Below are 16297 nucleotides of genomic sequence, written 5' to 3'. Positions count from 1 at the left end.
TGAGAAGAAGAAAGAAAGGAAGGAAGGGATAAGATGGGAGGAATGCAAGGGGGAAGATGAAGGGAATAGAGGGACAGGAAAAAGAAAGGTAGCAAGAGGGAGAAAAGTGGAAGGAGGAAATGTATAGATTAGATTGCATGATTTAAAGGGTAAGTACAGGCCTCCCTTTCATAAACTTCTCCCTTCCTGTCCTTAAAGTTCTGATCTTGGCCATTTGAAGAGAATAGTGAAGACTGGGTACAGGAAAGCCTCGTTCCCATGAAAGCCTGCATAGCCTAACATAATCTCTGGAATCAAATCTGACTTAGAAGCTCAGATCTACCATTTTGTGGCTGTGTTTGTTGGGGTAAACTCTTTCTAGCCTTCCATTTCTTCATCTGTAATATGGGATAATAGTACTTACCTCACAGAGTTGATAAAGGATTTAAACAATGTATTTCAAGCACAAGTAAGTAAATAACAAATTGCAGCTATCATAACATAAGCAAATTCACTCTATGGACACTAGATGATTGAGTTATAAAGTGTAAGAAATCAATGGGAAGATCATACTCAGCAGAAGAAACACCATTAAACAGATAAAGGCCAAAGATGGCAACTCCAAAGAGAAGAAAAAGGAAGAAAGCTAAAGTTAATACATACTCTGGCAACTTCACAATTTTACCTGGGAATGCCCAAATCACATAGCACAAAGGAGAAATGGATTCCCACAGCCCTTTGTACCTCTCAAAAGACTCCTTGACTTCTTAGGAGCCCATTACCATATCTGTGCCAAAAGAGGGCAACACCAAGGCACTCGCACTACCAGCCTTCCTTAAGTAATGGCAATTTCTTTATTAGGGTCATAGTTTTTCATCTGCTAATGGATCTCACCTTATAGAAGATGGAATCAGTTCATCTTAAAGCCCTCCAGGCCTCCCGTCTACTCCTGGTTGTAACTTCTGGTAAAGTTGTGCTAATGACTTTTAAGAGTTAAAAAAAATCTAAGTGGCATGTTTTAGAAAAAAATAGTCTTTTATTTTGATAAACATGTAGATAGCAGTAACTATAAAGGCTAGTATACTTAATATGTACATTATATCTTTAAAAGGAGAATCTGGGGCATTTCCTTGTGTTATATACAATAACAGAATCATGGTCCCTTCAGGTTATTGTTCTTTTGTTTTAATACATACATCTTGAGTTTCTTCTGCATCCTTGTTCTCCTTGACATCAGCCACTCTGTCAAATCCTGAAAGAAGGAACACAAAGAATGTCACAAATACAAAGAATGTCCTCAGCAATTACAAAGTTAAATAGCAGCCATGGGAAAGAAGATTTGCAGGCCTTTGAGGAAAGGAACTATATTCTTTCCTCTCCTTTTCTTGCCTAATCTTATCATTCACCTTCATAGACATTACATTGTGACTTCTAAGACCTTTTTCTCTCCTTAGTGACCATCCAGTTACTCCAAGGAAACAACCCAACTGCTTTGGCTAAAAGCAAGGAAGAACTTTCTATGCCAAAGGGTTACCAATACTGAAACAAAGAGCTGAGAGAAGCTGAAGAAATTGCTGTTTAACAATAGAAGGGATTCCTATCTGTCCAGGCAGGGCCTAGCACTAGGAAGAGGATTATACTTACCTCTGGAGCAAGGACTAACTCCTTACATCTGTGTGTCCCTTTTTATTTCAGAGGTGCAGCCTTTGACTGCTTGTGAGTAAGAATCTGAGACTGTCTTTATGTCTCTCACACAAGGGTTCCAGGAAGAAATGCTTACTCTGTATTCCTAAGTTTCTTTTCTAAGAGTTATTTTCCTGCAGAAATTCTCCTTTTATCCAAATCCTGGTCAAGCAGGTGTGAAAAGGTCTGATGCTGTTAGTCAGGGACATTAATTCTCTCTTTTCACATCTCATTACAGAGGCCTTAAGCTCAGATACCCACTGGTGATAGACAGGGCAGGTCACACATTGAGAGAAGAACTCCTTAAAGTACTGAAAGGAAAGGAAGGTCCATTAGCTCTGGGATTAGTGCTTCATTCTCCTAACATGCCACTTCATCAGAACTTACAAAGGTCCTCATTCAGCATATTCACTCATGGCTGGGGGAACAGGAAGGAGTTACTGATGGCAAAATAAGCCTGGAAAACAGGGGAATTGGAATGTGTTTTAGACTCAGAAGGGCTGTAGGGAGCTGTGTCAAATTATAGACTGAACCACAGAGTACAGGTCCACTGAGCAAGGCTAAATGTTAATATTTTAATGATACTGGGTAGCAGCTGGCAAAGGTGGAAAGTTAAGAAACCCAGTCCAGAACTAGATGCAATAATATCGGGAAGGATACATAAGGTAGGTAGAAACTTTCTAGGTGGAGAAACAAAGGATTCAAAGAGTAAAGGGAAACAGAGCCAGTAAAAGGGAAAAAAGGAAGAGATGCAGGTGGTAGAAAGAGCACCATAGGGTAGAACTAAGTGAATCAGGTGTTAGTCGAAGGACAGCTGAGAAACAGGTACCTCAAGGGTTTGGCTGCGAAGCTCTAGAGGAATATGCATGAAGATACCCTCTGGCATTTTCTGTAACATTAACACATGGCATTCTAGGAATCGGACAAAGCCATGTGCACCAAATAGCGAGGCATTGGTTCTTTTCACCAACTGGCAAGCCTTGGAGAAATAGTGCTCAAACAGGTCCCACTGTGATTCCTGGGCAAACCTGGAGGAAAAGAGTAACAGCTCTCAGCAATATCCGCTGCTTACCCACCATGACTTTTGCTTAAAATCATCACTTCTTTAAGGCTCTAAGACCTCATGGACAATCAGAATTGTGATGCTAGAAAGTGACCAAGGCTACTAACTCACATACAAGGAAACTTAAAAGGAGACCAATTATATTCAGCCTTGCTATGGGTTACTCTAGCAGTTAAATGTAACCCTAAACGTAACCCTTGACCTATAGGCCAAAACCTGTTAAAGGACAAGAGCCCTTCTAATAAGATGGGAGGGTATGGGAGGTGAATGGTCTTTAAAAGTTGGTTAGAGAGGTTCAACAGTCCTGTCTGGTGGGGAGAGACAGCTTAAATGACTTAAATGTCTATCCTTTTCCACAGCCCTTGAGTAAGACATTACCACATGGCCAGGGAGGAGTGGACCCCCAGCATGACATTGCTCTGAGAGGTTAGAACACGGCTGTGCTCGTAGACTTGAACGAAACGCAGACACTTACTAAAGGGCCGACACAGCAATCCTGTGGACAGAGAAGGTAACCACGCTAGTATATAATATCAGTGTAGGAACCAGGGTATAGAAGGTATGTGATACAGGGAAGGAAAAAAGACCCCAAAGGCAGAAACCCCTGAATCACAACATGGTTCCCAGACTTTAAGGAGCCAGAGGTCAGGGGCAGAGGCCATGCCTGAGGGACAGGTTCATGACTGCCTGTATTCCAAACCTAGAGCCCCATCTGAGGTCTGAATCCCTCAGGAGTACAGCAGAGACCTGTGAAAGATTTACCTTTTCCATAGAGCAGCAGATCTAAGCAAGCAGAGTAAAAGCAGGCCAGGCCAAGGACATCATAACTCTGAGAAATGAGCACCCACTGACTCTCCAGTACATGGACACACAGACCAAATCTGCCGAGAGAGAGAGCCACTGGGACCAGCTAGGGAGTGAGGAGGATGGGTAGGAAAGGAAGGGATCTTACACCTTCAAAGCAGCCTAACATCCTTTAAATCTCTTCATAGCTCTATTTATAAAGAGAATATCTAAGCCTGGGATCAGATCCATCTCTAGGCAAAGGAGGTGGGAGATTGCCTCTGAGGCAGTTTCCAGAGTCTTCAGCTGCTGCAATTCTCTATCTCCCTGCAGATTTTTTTTTTGAAGAAACTTTGTCCATGAGACCCAAGTACTGAGGAATACATAGTAGCTCTGACTCTGCATTTCCACTCCTGACTCTTCCACACTTAAGATAATGTGTCTGGAGTGGCCAAGGGAAGGATATCCCAGGGTGTGGAAATGGAACAGCATCTCCCTCTCCACTCCAAACTTCTCTGGGAAAATATACACACCCCTCTTAGGAAACAAATACAAATGACAGAAAATGATCTTAATACTTCTTCTTCAGAAATGCAGATCTGAAGAGAACTGAGAGAATCAGATTCTCCAGAGCTGGTTTCTGGAGGTGTCTGCATATCTCACGAGCTTGAAAACCTGAGGAGGTTTAAGAGCACCATGTGAGGTCTAGCTGTGAACATGTACTCTCTAAAAGCCCTAGACCCACCATCCCTAAGTCCCATTACCCAGCTTGATGGAGAAGTCAAGATGACCAAGGCAGAGCTTGGTGTAGGCCAGGGCCTGCATGAGCTGAGCTGTGGCCAACAACCCCTCCCTGGAGAACCAACATAAACTGCTTTTCTGAATGGCCATCTGCTCACAGTGCAGCCACTTGTCCTTGATGCCCACGCTCTGGGAGAACTGAGAGAGCTCCACATAGGTAGAGACAACCTGCAGGGAAACAAACACAGGGCAAAAGATTCCCATTGTATATTCATGTGACATTTCCATTTTGTTCCTTTCCTATGTAAGAGCCTATTATGGTGCCCTGCTGCTCACCCAGTCTAAACTCCTGGTATCCCACCACTTGCCTCCAACCCAGCTAGAAAAACATGCTCCTTCTCACCCCTACACTTCTAATTGGATCATTCTCACTGCCTGTTCTTTAAACAAACCACTTTCTCTACATGCTCCTGCTTTTCCTCTCCAATCCATGACTTTCCCTTTCAAAACACTGATTAAACTCCCTCTTCTTTGTTTTCTAATTTAAGACCTCTGATATTTGCTCCATAGAGCTCTTCAGGGCTGCTGCCTAGATCTCTCTATATAACTATGTGCACATTTGAAAGAGTTAGTGCTCTATATAACTATGTGCACACTTGAAATAGTGCTCTCTTCTTGGAACACTGTCTTCCCTAGCTTTCCAGGATGCCACGCTCTCTTGGTTTTCCTCCTATCTCCCTGGCAACTTATTCTGTTTCTTTTGCTGGTTTCTCTTTACCACTCTGACCTTTTAACACTGGAGCTGTTAACAAAGTCCCTGGACTTTTTCTCCTTTCTATACTCATTCCCTTGGTGTTCTCACCCAGTCCTGTGGCTTTAAACAGTATTTGCACACTGATGGTTCCCATATGTCTATTTCCAGCTCAGACCTCTCCCATGAACCCCAGACTTGAGTATTCACCTGGACTCATATTCCCCAGACTTGTCTCCACCTTGATGTCTAATGGGCATCTCAAATAAAACATGTCTAAAGCCTAGCTCCCAAATCTTCCCCCAAATCTGTTCCTCCTGCAGACTTCCCTATCCCAATTAAGAGCATCTCTGTCCCTCTAGAAGTTCGGGTCACAACTTTTCAGATTATCCTTGACTCTTTTCTTTCCCTCACATCCCAGAACTGATCCATAAGTGAATCCTGTCGGCTCTATTTTGACAAAAGACCACCCCCAACTTTTTTTTCCCTACCACAATAATCCAAGCCATCACCATCTCTTGCTTAGATTACTGCATTAGCCTCCTAACTGGTCTCCCTGCTTCCTCCCTTGTCCCCTTCAGGTTACTTTCAACACAGTAGACAGAATGATCTTATTAAAATATAAGTAGATACTGTCACCCCTCTTCTCAGAACCCATTAATGGCTTCCCATCTCTTTCAGAGTAAAAGCCAAAACTCCTACAGTGGCCTAAGGTCTGCACCGTTTGCCATCCCACCCCTTCCTGGTCCTTCTGACCTCATCTCTTGGTTCACTCTCCTCCTCTTCCTCCCCTCCAGTCACACTGTCCTTCAAACACAGAGTGTATGCCTTGGGCATTCACTGTGCCCTCTGCCTGGATACTCTACTCCCAGACAGCCTGGCTTTCTCGCCTCTTTCAGATATTTACTCCAATGTCACCTGCTCAGCAAAGCTTTCTCTGACCACACCTTGTTCAAAACTATACCCCACCCCTCACCTCACAGAACCCCATATCCCCTTGCCTCCACTTTATTTTTCTCCACTGCATGGATTATCACCTAACATACTGTATATTTTACGTATTATATTTCCCTGGAGTCAAGATCAGTGCCTGGCATATAATAAGTGTTCACCAAATAGTTCATTGTTGAATATGTGGATAAGACAGAGAGAAAGATAAGACACTAAAATGAGGAAGACACATTTCCTTTTGTTTTTTCCTAGGTCAGCAGTTTTAAATCTTTTTTAGATAACAGGCTTCTTTGAGAATCTGATGAAAGCTATGACCCCTTTTCTTCCTCCTGCCAACCCCCAAAGGTTCTTTTGAATATACACATAAAATTCTGCATTCAGTTCAGGGAGTTCACAGATAATCTCATACCTGGAAACCCATCTATAAACTGAAAATTGAGAAACCTCGCTTGAACAGTGTTGTCTGGGTTATTGGAGAATCATGCTAAAACCAGGAACTTGGTTTCTGAGTGAGGTCCAAAGGTAAAGCAAGGACTTGCTTACCTGGGCTTCATTTGCAAACTCATCAGCTGAATTCTTCTGCATAAGAGTAGCCAGGCAGGCAAACCTGTAGCTACTGGCTGTGGCCTCCCGGTTATAGAGCTGCCAGAGTAGGGAGAGGCAATGCACCTGCTGCTGCAGGACTGCCAAATTCTTCTTACTGTTGTGAGGCACAGGGTGGTTAGCACACGCTTATTCTTTACTAATGCCCAACGTTCCCTCCCTATAAGAGCTCTAAGTCTACTCATGATGGGGCCATCTACAGATGTTCAAATTCAGAAATAGTCCTTGGATCCCACTACTCCTAACCTCATATGCCATTTTGATTAATCCCACTTGATCGGGAAAAGTTCAGAGAGAGGTTTCAAAAAAAGATTCATTCTTTGAATCCCTATTTGCTACATGTAATTGGCTGGGGGAGTAAGGTGGAAGAGTTAGAACTGTATGCTATACACTTATCTGTTACATGCATATATATATGTATGCTGACTGTTACATGTCTTGTTATCTGCTTGTCTGTTAGATGCTTGAAGATTACTTGATAGAAAAAGAGTAGTTTTAGGTCAAAAAGGCAAAGCTCAGGCTAGTTAACTACAGTTTCAGGAAGGCTTCTCACTTCTCACTAGGGTCGTTTGGAGGTTGGCTCAGGGTACAGGAATGCCAATACTTTTCCAGGAATGTCTGGAAAAGGACACCAAACCAGGTCCAAGGGAAATTCCTTTTCAGCAGTCGAAGGGCTTTCCTAGCCAATTTTTTGGCTAAAGTGATACGTCCCATGTTGAAACAGACCTGGAGATGGGAAAAGAAGAATTAATGTAAATATAAGGTTTTGGATATAACACACTGGCTCTTTCATTTTGAGATATGTAGTTGGGGTTACTGAGGTGCTAGAGTGAGCTGTGCTAGAGCATAGCCTGGTTAGCAGTCACCCTAACAAGCACCAGTATGGCCATAAGTGAGTAAAGGGTTTAGAAAATAGGATTATGGAGAAAGTATCCTCCTTTCTCATCTCCCACACATTTGTCAGTGGGCAGTAGAGGAAGGCTGTGATTTAAAATGTGATGCTGCTAGACTGAGAAGGGATCGTCATTTGAGTGGAGACTCAGATGCTCTCACATGACATAGAAAGCATCTATAATATCACCAAATCCTTTATCTCTCTTCCTAAACAGGTTGAATCATAGTAGATGTGGGGTGGGAGCTGGGGAACTACCTTGAAGTTATCCTGTATCTTCACATTCTAAGGCTGAATCCCTCAAGAAAGTGATAAAGTCTACGTGATTCTAGAACAAAGAACAATCTTGGGAGGACTGTACAATAACTTTCTCTTATAAAGGGAAAGAATAATTATTTAACTTTGCTCTGAAGACCTCTTGGTTGAAGCATAAATAATGTAACAATGTGACAACTCTAATATTCCCTTTGGCCTTCAAGACATTATGTACATTAAGTTTACTCTCCTAACCCAATTATCTTAAGGTTTACATTAAAATTAGTTTACATATACTCCAATGAGCAAATTAGTTTATATCTACTTCAATGAATAAGAATGGATAATTTACAAAAAATACAAATGACCAATAAACTTAGAAGAATGATGTATCTTATTAATTAAGAGAAACACATTAAAACAATATAACTTTGTCTAGGAATTAGCAAGGTTAGAAAAGACTGGAAGTATCTGATCTTAGTAAGGATATGAGGAAATGGAAAAAACTCGAATTGATATAATATTTTTGGCTGGCAATTTGGTAGTGTATTTGTGAATTTTAAAATTGTGTCTTAGCATTGCCACCTTTGGAAATTTCTCTTACAGAAACACTCTCACAAGGGGAGAAAGAGATACTTAAGAAGAATATTCACTGTAGCAATGTTTATAATAATCCCCAAATTAGAGATAACCTAAATGCACCTGAAGAAGGGAAGAGCTAAGCTATGATCTAGCCAATGGAGTACTTGGCAGTTGTAATTATGTGGTGGATCAGTATGCATACCAAAATGTAAATATGTTCCGTCTGTACTATTAAGAATAAAAGCAAGCTGCAGGAGCAAGAAAATGTAGAATATGAGCCTATAAAAAAATGGAAAACAATGATATGGCTGTTTGTATACAGTTGGTGGAACATGCATACAATTACTAATTATGGTGGTGGGTGTAGGATTAGTGGGAGCTCTTTCACTTTCTACCTATTACATATTTCTATATTTTAAATGTATATAAACCTTTTATCACATTATCACATTTATAATCATACACAAAAAACAATGAAAAGATTTTAAAAGAAATAATAGGGTAACCCTCAAGGAGAAATAGCCGACACTATTTCAAGGTCACTCCCTGCCCTCACCTCTGACAGAAGACGGCAGAAAGTGGCCTCCTCAAACTGACAGATCTTCACCTTCTGTTTTTTCAAAAATGAAAATGCTGAGGGTTGGCCCAGAAGACTGCTTGCCTTCCTCAAATAAAAGAAGGCCTCCAAACAGGGCAAGGGATAAAGAAACCAGATCAGGATTAGGATGATGCTGGGGTGAGATTAGGGCAAAGGCTGGAGTAAGGTTATGATGAGGATCAAGATCAGAATTTGAAACAGATTTGGATTTCAAGCTAGAAACGGGAGCTGGACTGCTTGTGCAAGAGTCAGGGGCAGTGCTGGCACAGGTTGGTGCTATTCCATTACCACATTCCCACTGCATGTTTTTTCCTAAATCCTTTCTAGCTCTTCTCTCTCTCCTACTTTCTTCCACTTTTCACTCATGGTTATGATTGTAAGAGATCTCAATCACATTCTCAAAGTAAAAGGCTCAGCTGAAGGGCAGATTACAGAGCCTGCTCACCATATAATTATCTGACAGGTCCAAGCAGGCAGCCGCAGCCTCCAGCAGGTAATAAAATGCACAGGTGGTTTCTTCAAGGACCAAGCAATGCTGGGTGAGGGGTAAGAGCACTAACTTCAGGATATCCTTACAGTGACAAGGCTTTGTGGTCAACAGGTCTTTCTCAGGGCTGGTCTGAGCCAGCTTCCTCTTCACTTGATCTAGGAACTCTTCCTCTGTTCTTTGTGGAAAGAAAATGAAAAACTGAGAGTGGCCACCTTTATTGGGGCATTACCGGGTCTCAAAGTCACTTTTTCCAGGAAGCCTTCCTGTATCATTCATTAATTATTTGCCTATCCTTCTCCTCCATTACTCCATAAAATTTTAAAAGTCAGGGACTACAGCTGTAACTGCAAAGCTCTATTAGGAATTTTTAAAAGCCGAAAGCCAATCTAAATACCTCAATCTAAATGGGGAAATACCACACTTGAATAGTTAAATAACAACTAAATATTAAATAAAACATAAAAATGATACAAAGCAATAATACATTTTTTCTGTTAGCATTTTTGAATTTTCTATACCACATTTTAATATTATTTTATATATCATCATCTAATCCTACAACAACCCTGTCATTCAGGCAGGCAAAAATTACCTCTTTTAGGTCATTGAGGCTCAGAGAGATTACATATAGCTTCGTAGCTACTGAGAAGCCAAACCAAAACTAGAGCTTACCACTCTGACTACTGATCTAGTGTACTTTTCACAGGCACGCTGAGCTCAAAAGTCAGATCTCTCTGAGTTATAATGATCTAAAAAAGTGGAGACTGAGGAGGGCCTTGAAGGATGGTCAACATATTAATAGGTAGAGAGATGTGGAGGTCACTCAGCATTTAACAAGGGAGAATTGTGTGAGCAAAGACACACAGGTTAGTGTGGGAGTGGTTCATGTGGAATAGATTTTTGTTTGAAAACAGTAAGAAATCAAGTTAGATAAGTGGGAGGGAAAACTGTATATACAGTGGCTGGTGAACTCCAGGTAGGGACATTGAACACTGATAAGCATTAGAGACCCAGGAGGTACATGGTTAGGAAATGTATGCTCATTTTAATATCATCTGGGCTAAAATAATTAACAAGACAAATTTATAGCTGGAAATAAATATGCTACATATAAAATGCACTTAAAAGCTATTAAAATACTGGGTGTGATGGCTCACGCCTATAATCCCAGCACTTTGGGAGGCTGAAGCTGGCGGATCACCTGAGGTCAGGAGTTTGAGGTCAACCTGGCCAACACGGTGAAACCTCATGTATACAAAAAATACAAAAATTAGGCAGGCGTGGTGGCATATGCCTGTAATTCTAGCTACTTGGGAGGCTGAGGCAGGAGAACTGCTTGAACCTGGGAGGTGGAGGTTGTAGTGAGCCGAGATGGTGCCACTGCACTCCAGCCCGGGTGACAGAGGGAGACTCCATCTCAAAAAAAAAGGTATTTAAAATAAGTTTTTCTCAACCATTATCCTTGATGAACATTGATGCCAAAATCCTCAATAAAATACTGGCAAACCGAATCCAGCAGCACATCAAAAAGCTTATCCACCATGATCAAGTGGGCTTCATCCCTGGGATGCAAGGCTGGTTCAGTATATACAAATCAATAAATGTAATCCAGCATATAAACAGAACCAAAGACAAAAACCACATGATTATCTCAATAGATGCAGAAAAGGCCTTTGACAAAATTCAACAATGCTTCATGCTAAAAACTCTCAGTAAATTAGGTATTGATGGGACGTATCTCAAAATAATAAGAGCTATCTATGACAAACCCACAGCCAATATCATACTGAATGGGCAAAAACTGGAAGCATTCCCTTTGAAAACTGGCACAAGACAAGGATGCCCTCTCTCACCACTCCTATTCAACATAGTGTTGGAAGTTCTGGCCAGGGCAATTAGGCAGGAGAAGGAAATAAAGGGTATTCAATTAGGAAAAGAGGAAGTCAAATTGTCCCTGTTTGCAGATGACATGATTGTATATCTAGAAAACCCCATTGTCTCAGCCCAAAATCTCCTTAAGCTGTTAAGCAACTTCAGCAAAGTCTCAGGATACAAAATCAATGTACAAAAATCACAAGCATTCTTATACACCAATAACAGAGAACCAAATCATGAGTGAACTCCCATTCACAATTGCTTCAAAGAGAATAAAATACCTAGGAATCCAACTTACAAGGGACGTGAAGGACCTCTTCAAGGAGAACTACAAACCACTGCTCAATGAAATAAAAGAGGATACAAACAAATGGAAGAACATTCCATGCTCATGGGTAGGAAGAATCAATGTCGTGAAAATGGCCATACTGCCCAAGGTAATTTATAGATTCAATGCCATCCCCATCAAGCTACCAATGACCTTCTTCATAGAACTGGAAAAAACTACTTTAAAGTTCATATGGCACCAAAAAAGAGCCCGCATTGCCAAGTCAATCCTAAGCCAAAAGAACAAAGCTGGAGGCATCACGCTACCTGACTTCAAACTATACTACAAGGCTACAGTAACCAAAACAGCAAGGTACTGGTACCAAAACAGAGATATAGATCAATGGAACAGAACAGAGCCCTCAGAAATAACGCCGCATATCTACAACTATCTGATCTTTGACAAACCTGAGAAAAACAAGCAATGGGGAAAGGATTCCCTATTTAATAAATGGTGCTGGGAAAACTGGCTAGCCACATGTAGAAAGCTGAAACTGGATCCCTTCCTTATACCTTATACAAAAATTAATTCAAGATGGATTAAAGACTTAAACGTTAGACCTAAAACCATAAAAACCCTAGAAGGAAACCTAGGCATTACCATTCAGGACATAGGCATGGGCAAGGACTTCATATCTAAAACACCAAAAGCAATGGCAACAAAAGCCAAAATTGACAAACGGGATCTAATTAAACTAAAGAGCTTCTGCACAGCAAAAGAAACTATCATCAGAGTGAACAGGCAACCTACAAAATGGGAGAAAATTTTCGCAACCTACTTATCTGACAAAGGGCTAATATCCAGAATCTACAATGAACTCAAACAAATTTACAAGAAAAAAAGCAAACAACCCCATCGAAAAGTGGGTGAAGGACATGAATAGACGCTTCTCAAAAGAAGACATTTATGCAGCCAAAAAACACATGAAAAAATGCTCACCATCACTGGCTATCAGAGAAATGCAAATCAAAACCACAATGAGATACCATCTCACACCAGTTAGAATGGCAATCATTAAAAAGTCAGGAAACAACAGGTGCTGGAGAGGATGTGGAGAAATAGGAACATTTTACACTGTTGGTGGGACTGTAAACTTGTTCAACCATTGTGGAAGTCAGTGTGGCGATTCCTCAGGGATCTAGAACTAGAAATACCATTTGACCCAGCCATCCCATTACTGGGTATATACCCAAAGGACTATAAATCATGCTGCTATAAAGACACATGCACATGTATGTTTATTGTGGCACTATTCACAATAGCAAAGACTTGGAACTAACCCAAATGTCCAACAATGATAGACTGGATTAAGAAAATGTGGCACATATACACCATGGAATACTATGCAGCCATAAAAATGATGAGTTAATGTCCTTTGTAGTGACATGAATGAAATTGGAAATCATCATTCTCAGTAGACTATTGCAAGAACAAAAAACCAAACACCGCATATTCTCACTTATAGGTGGGAATTGAACAATGAGAACACATGGACACAGGAAGGGGAACATCACACTCTGGGGACTGTTGTGGGGTGGGGGGAGGGGGGAGGGGGGAGGGATAGCTTTAGGAGATAGACCTAATGCTCAATGACGAGTTAATGGGTGCAGCACACCAGCATGGCACATGTATACATATGTAACTAACCTGCACATTGTGCACGTGTGCCCTAAAACTTAAAGTACAATAATAATAAAATAAAATAAAATAAAATAAAATAAAAAGAAATAATTTCCTGCCGGGTGTGGTGGCTCACGCCTGTAATCCCAGCACTTTGGGAGGCTGAGGTGGGCCGATCATGAGGTCAGGAGATCGAGACCATCCTAGCTAACACGGCGAAACCCCATCTCTACTAAAAATACAAAAATTAGCAAAGTGTGGTGGCACATGCCTGTAATCCCAGCTACTCGGGAGGCTGAGGCAGGGGAATCACTTGAATCCGGGAGGCGGAGGTTGCAGTGGGCCAAGATCATGCCATTGCACTCCAGCCTGGGCAACAGAGAGAGACTCCATCTCAAAAAAAAAAGAAAGAAAGAAAAAAAAAAGAAATAATTTCCCTATAGAGAATCAAAAATTGCCTTTCCAAATCTTCTGTTAACCTTAATACTGAGTACAAGAGTCACCACTCCTCATCTGCAAGTGACATAAGTGGCTCAGTTTAATGGTCATCTTTCTGTCACTTTTGGTCCCTCCATGTTCACCCTCAGCATCTCTGTCTACCTGCAGCATTCACTTGAGAAGGCCTCCTGAGTTCTGGATGGCTTTGTCTGGAACTGAAAACTATCTGTAGGGAGAAAAAAATATGATTAATTCTCCATGTTTGGATGAACTGAGGACATTTTAAATTCCTGACTACCTTTCTTCTGCAGTTTACAACACAAAATTAGGATGGTAGTTTGTAAATTCCTTTACAACTACTTGTGATTCAAATAATAACTCTCTTTCTTCCCAAACCTTTAAACTAGTTCTGATTTTGAAGGAGGTGCTCAGTAGTTTCAAAATGAAGGAAAAATAAAGAATGTGTCTATCCTGGTTTGCTGGCTATCACTAATAGTGGAAATCCTTGAATACATATGGATCAATTTCGTGACCAGATCGGAGTGAAGTGTAAAGGCTAAAACCAAGTGAAGAAAATTGTGACAGTATAAGATACCACAGTTCCCTAGTCAGTGACCAAGAGAGCTTTCCAGCTTTACCTAGCAGGCTTTTAAATAGCCTTTATCCTAAAGATTTGACTCTTCTTCTAAAGCTGCCTTCTAATAGATCACAACAGCAAATATTAGGAATGATGTTCAGATGTTACCCATTGGAACTCACAGCATGGATGGTGGGATTGATAAGGAGTCTAAGAGGACTGTTTTAGGGAGGATTTGGGTTAAGTAAAAGGACTGGCTTGCTGATGATAATAATGTTAAATCACAGCTAAGATAACTGAGGATATTGGCAGCTCTACTGCAGTACATAACTCCAAGAGGCACCATCATATCATAGCCTCTGTAATAGTACCCTCTGGAGTCAGGCAGTGCCTGGTCTGCAATGGCAATGCACAAAGGCCTTGGGTCTGGGAAGCCTCCTTAGGGTTCTGCTGGGCTGAGAAGGTCTTGAGCCTTTTTACTACAGATGGACCAGGCTGTCTAATCCAAAGCAAAATAAATAAATAAATAAATAAACAAAACTGACCTCTTTTTATTTTTATTTTTTTTAATTTTTTTGAGACAGAGTCTTGCTCTATCGCCCAGGATGGAGTGCAGAGGCGCGATCTTGGCTTACTGTAAACTCTGCCTCCCAGGTTCACACCATTCTCCTGCCTCAGCCTCCTGAGTAGCTGGGACTACAGGTGCCTGCCACCACGCTCGGCTAATTTTTTGTATTTTTAGTAGTGATGGGGTTTCACCGTGTTAGCCAGAATGGTCTCGATTTCCTGACCTTGTTATCTGCCCGCCTTGGCCTCCCAAAGTGCTGGGATTACAGGCGTGAACCACTGTACCTGGCCAAAACTGACCTCTTAAAAGCAAAAAAGTCACACAGGAAATATGAACAATAGCACAATTTCTTCACAATACCAGACTTTGGAAAGCACAACAGGTGCAAATGCACACAGAGCTCATCAACCAATGACTAATTGCTCCAAGTCACTGGTCCACCTTCATAGTCATGATGTTATAGCTAGAAGAGGAATTGTATCATACACCAAATCCCTCATTTTAGCCTTTTGCCAACAACTATCTATCATTTTCCACATACCATCACCCCACCCCCAATACCAAACCAACTCCTCTTTTATCAAAGTAGGGAAAGAGGACTTGGTTGGGTCTTGATAGCTATCTTCAAGTACAGAAGAGAATATAACTATGAAAAATGGGGGAAACTACAAGGAGGCAGCTTACACCCTGATGAAAGAAGAAACTTTCTGACAGCTGGAGACAATGAACTGTTCTGTAAGGTAAGCTAACTGAAAAGGTTAAACTAAGATGAATGAACTCATCTGGGATGCAGTTTAACAGGATATGGTGAATATCTATTAACTAATAAAACCTTCTTCAGGTAGCTAACTCCTGCTTATCCCTCAAGATGCAATTCTGACATGATCTACTTCAAAGGAGAATCTTCACTGACATATTTCCCTGGCTGAGTTAATGGCCCCTTCTCATTTTCATTGCTTTTACCATGCCATACTAGAATTCTCTATCTATATGTCTATAGTAACCCCCAAAACAGATAGCTTCAGGAGTGCAAAGACCAAGGCTTATTCACACCATATTCCTTAGTATAGAATCTGATACACATAAGGACTCAATGTGTGTGTACTGAGCTGAAAAATAATAGTAATAATCAAAACAATAGCTAAAGGGTATTGAGCAATCACCACATGTCTGGCACTGTTCAGAGCACACTATATATTTTAACTAATTTAATCCCCACAATGACCCAGTAAAGTTGATATTATTATTATTTATTAATTAATTTATTTATTTTGAGACAGAGTCTCACTCTGTCACCTAGGCTGGAGTGCAGTGGCGCAGTCTCGGCTCACTGCAACCTCTGGCTCCCAGGCTCAAGCGATTCTCCTGCCTCAGACCCCCAAGTATCTGGGTTTACAGGCACCTGCCACCATGCCCGGCTAATTTTTGTATTTGTAGTAGAGAGGGGGTTTCACTATGTTGGCCAGGCTGGTCTTGATCTCCTGACCTCAAGTGATCCACCCGCCTCAGCCTCTCAAAAT

The 16297-nt window shown here is 41.2% G+C and overlaps 1 protein-coding gene across 43 annotated transcripts in view; it reads right to left on the bottom strand.

The window, feature by feature from the left end:
• Positions 1-995: 995 nt before the first annotated feature.
• LOC462679 (adenylate cyclase type 10) overlaps positions 996-16297 on the bottom strand; it is a 28307-nt gene continuing 13005 nt past the window's right edge. For 27 of the 43 annotated variants that reach the window (XM_063812974.1, XM_063813005.1, XM_054685774.2 and 24 more), the window contains 10 exons: positions 13795-13858; positions 9327-9546; positions 8840-8965; positions 7108-7280; positions 6495-6651; positions 4273-4477; positions 3104-3221; positions 2492-2690; positions 1760-1973; positions 996-1231 (listed from right to left, as the gene is read on the bottom strand). In XM_063812974.1, the coding sequence (XP_063669044.1) occupies positions 1782-1973; positions 2492-2690; positions 3104-3221; positions 4273-4477; positions 6495-6651; positions 7108-7280; positions 8840-8965; positions 9327-9546; positions 13795-13858 (1454 nt within the window). In that variant the 3' untranslated portion in view covers positions 996-1231; positions 1760-1781. Of the gene's footprint in view, positions 1232-1623; positions 1974-2049; positions 2120-2491; positions 2691-3103; positions 3222-3487; positions 3607-4272; positions 4478-6494; positions 6652-7107; positions 7281-8839; positions 8966-9326; positions 9547-13794; positions 13859-16297 lie in introns of all 43 variants that reach the window. The other 16 variants (XM_063813004.1, XM_063812998.1, XM_063812980.1 and 13 more) reach the window with 12 other exon arrangements.

The sequence above is a fragment of the Pan troglodytes genome, chromosome 5 (assembly GCF_028858775.2).
Source record: "Pan troglodytes isolate AG18354 chromosome 5, NHGRI_mPanTro3-v2.0_pri, whole genome shotgun sequence".
In the NCBI taxonomy this organism is placed as follows: Eukaryota; Metazoa; Chordata; class Mammalia; order Primates; family Hominidae; genus Pan; species Pan troglodytes.
The sequence above is the reverse complement of the archived record's forward strand: the minus strand, read 5'-3'. Positions and strand labels throughout refer to the sequence as shown.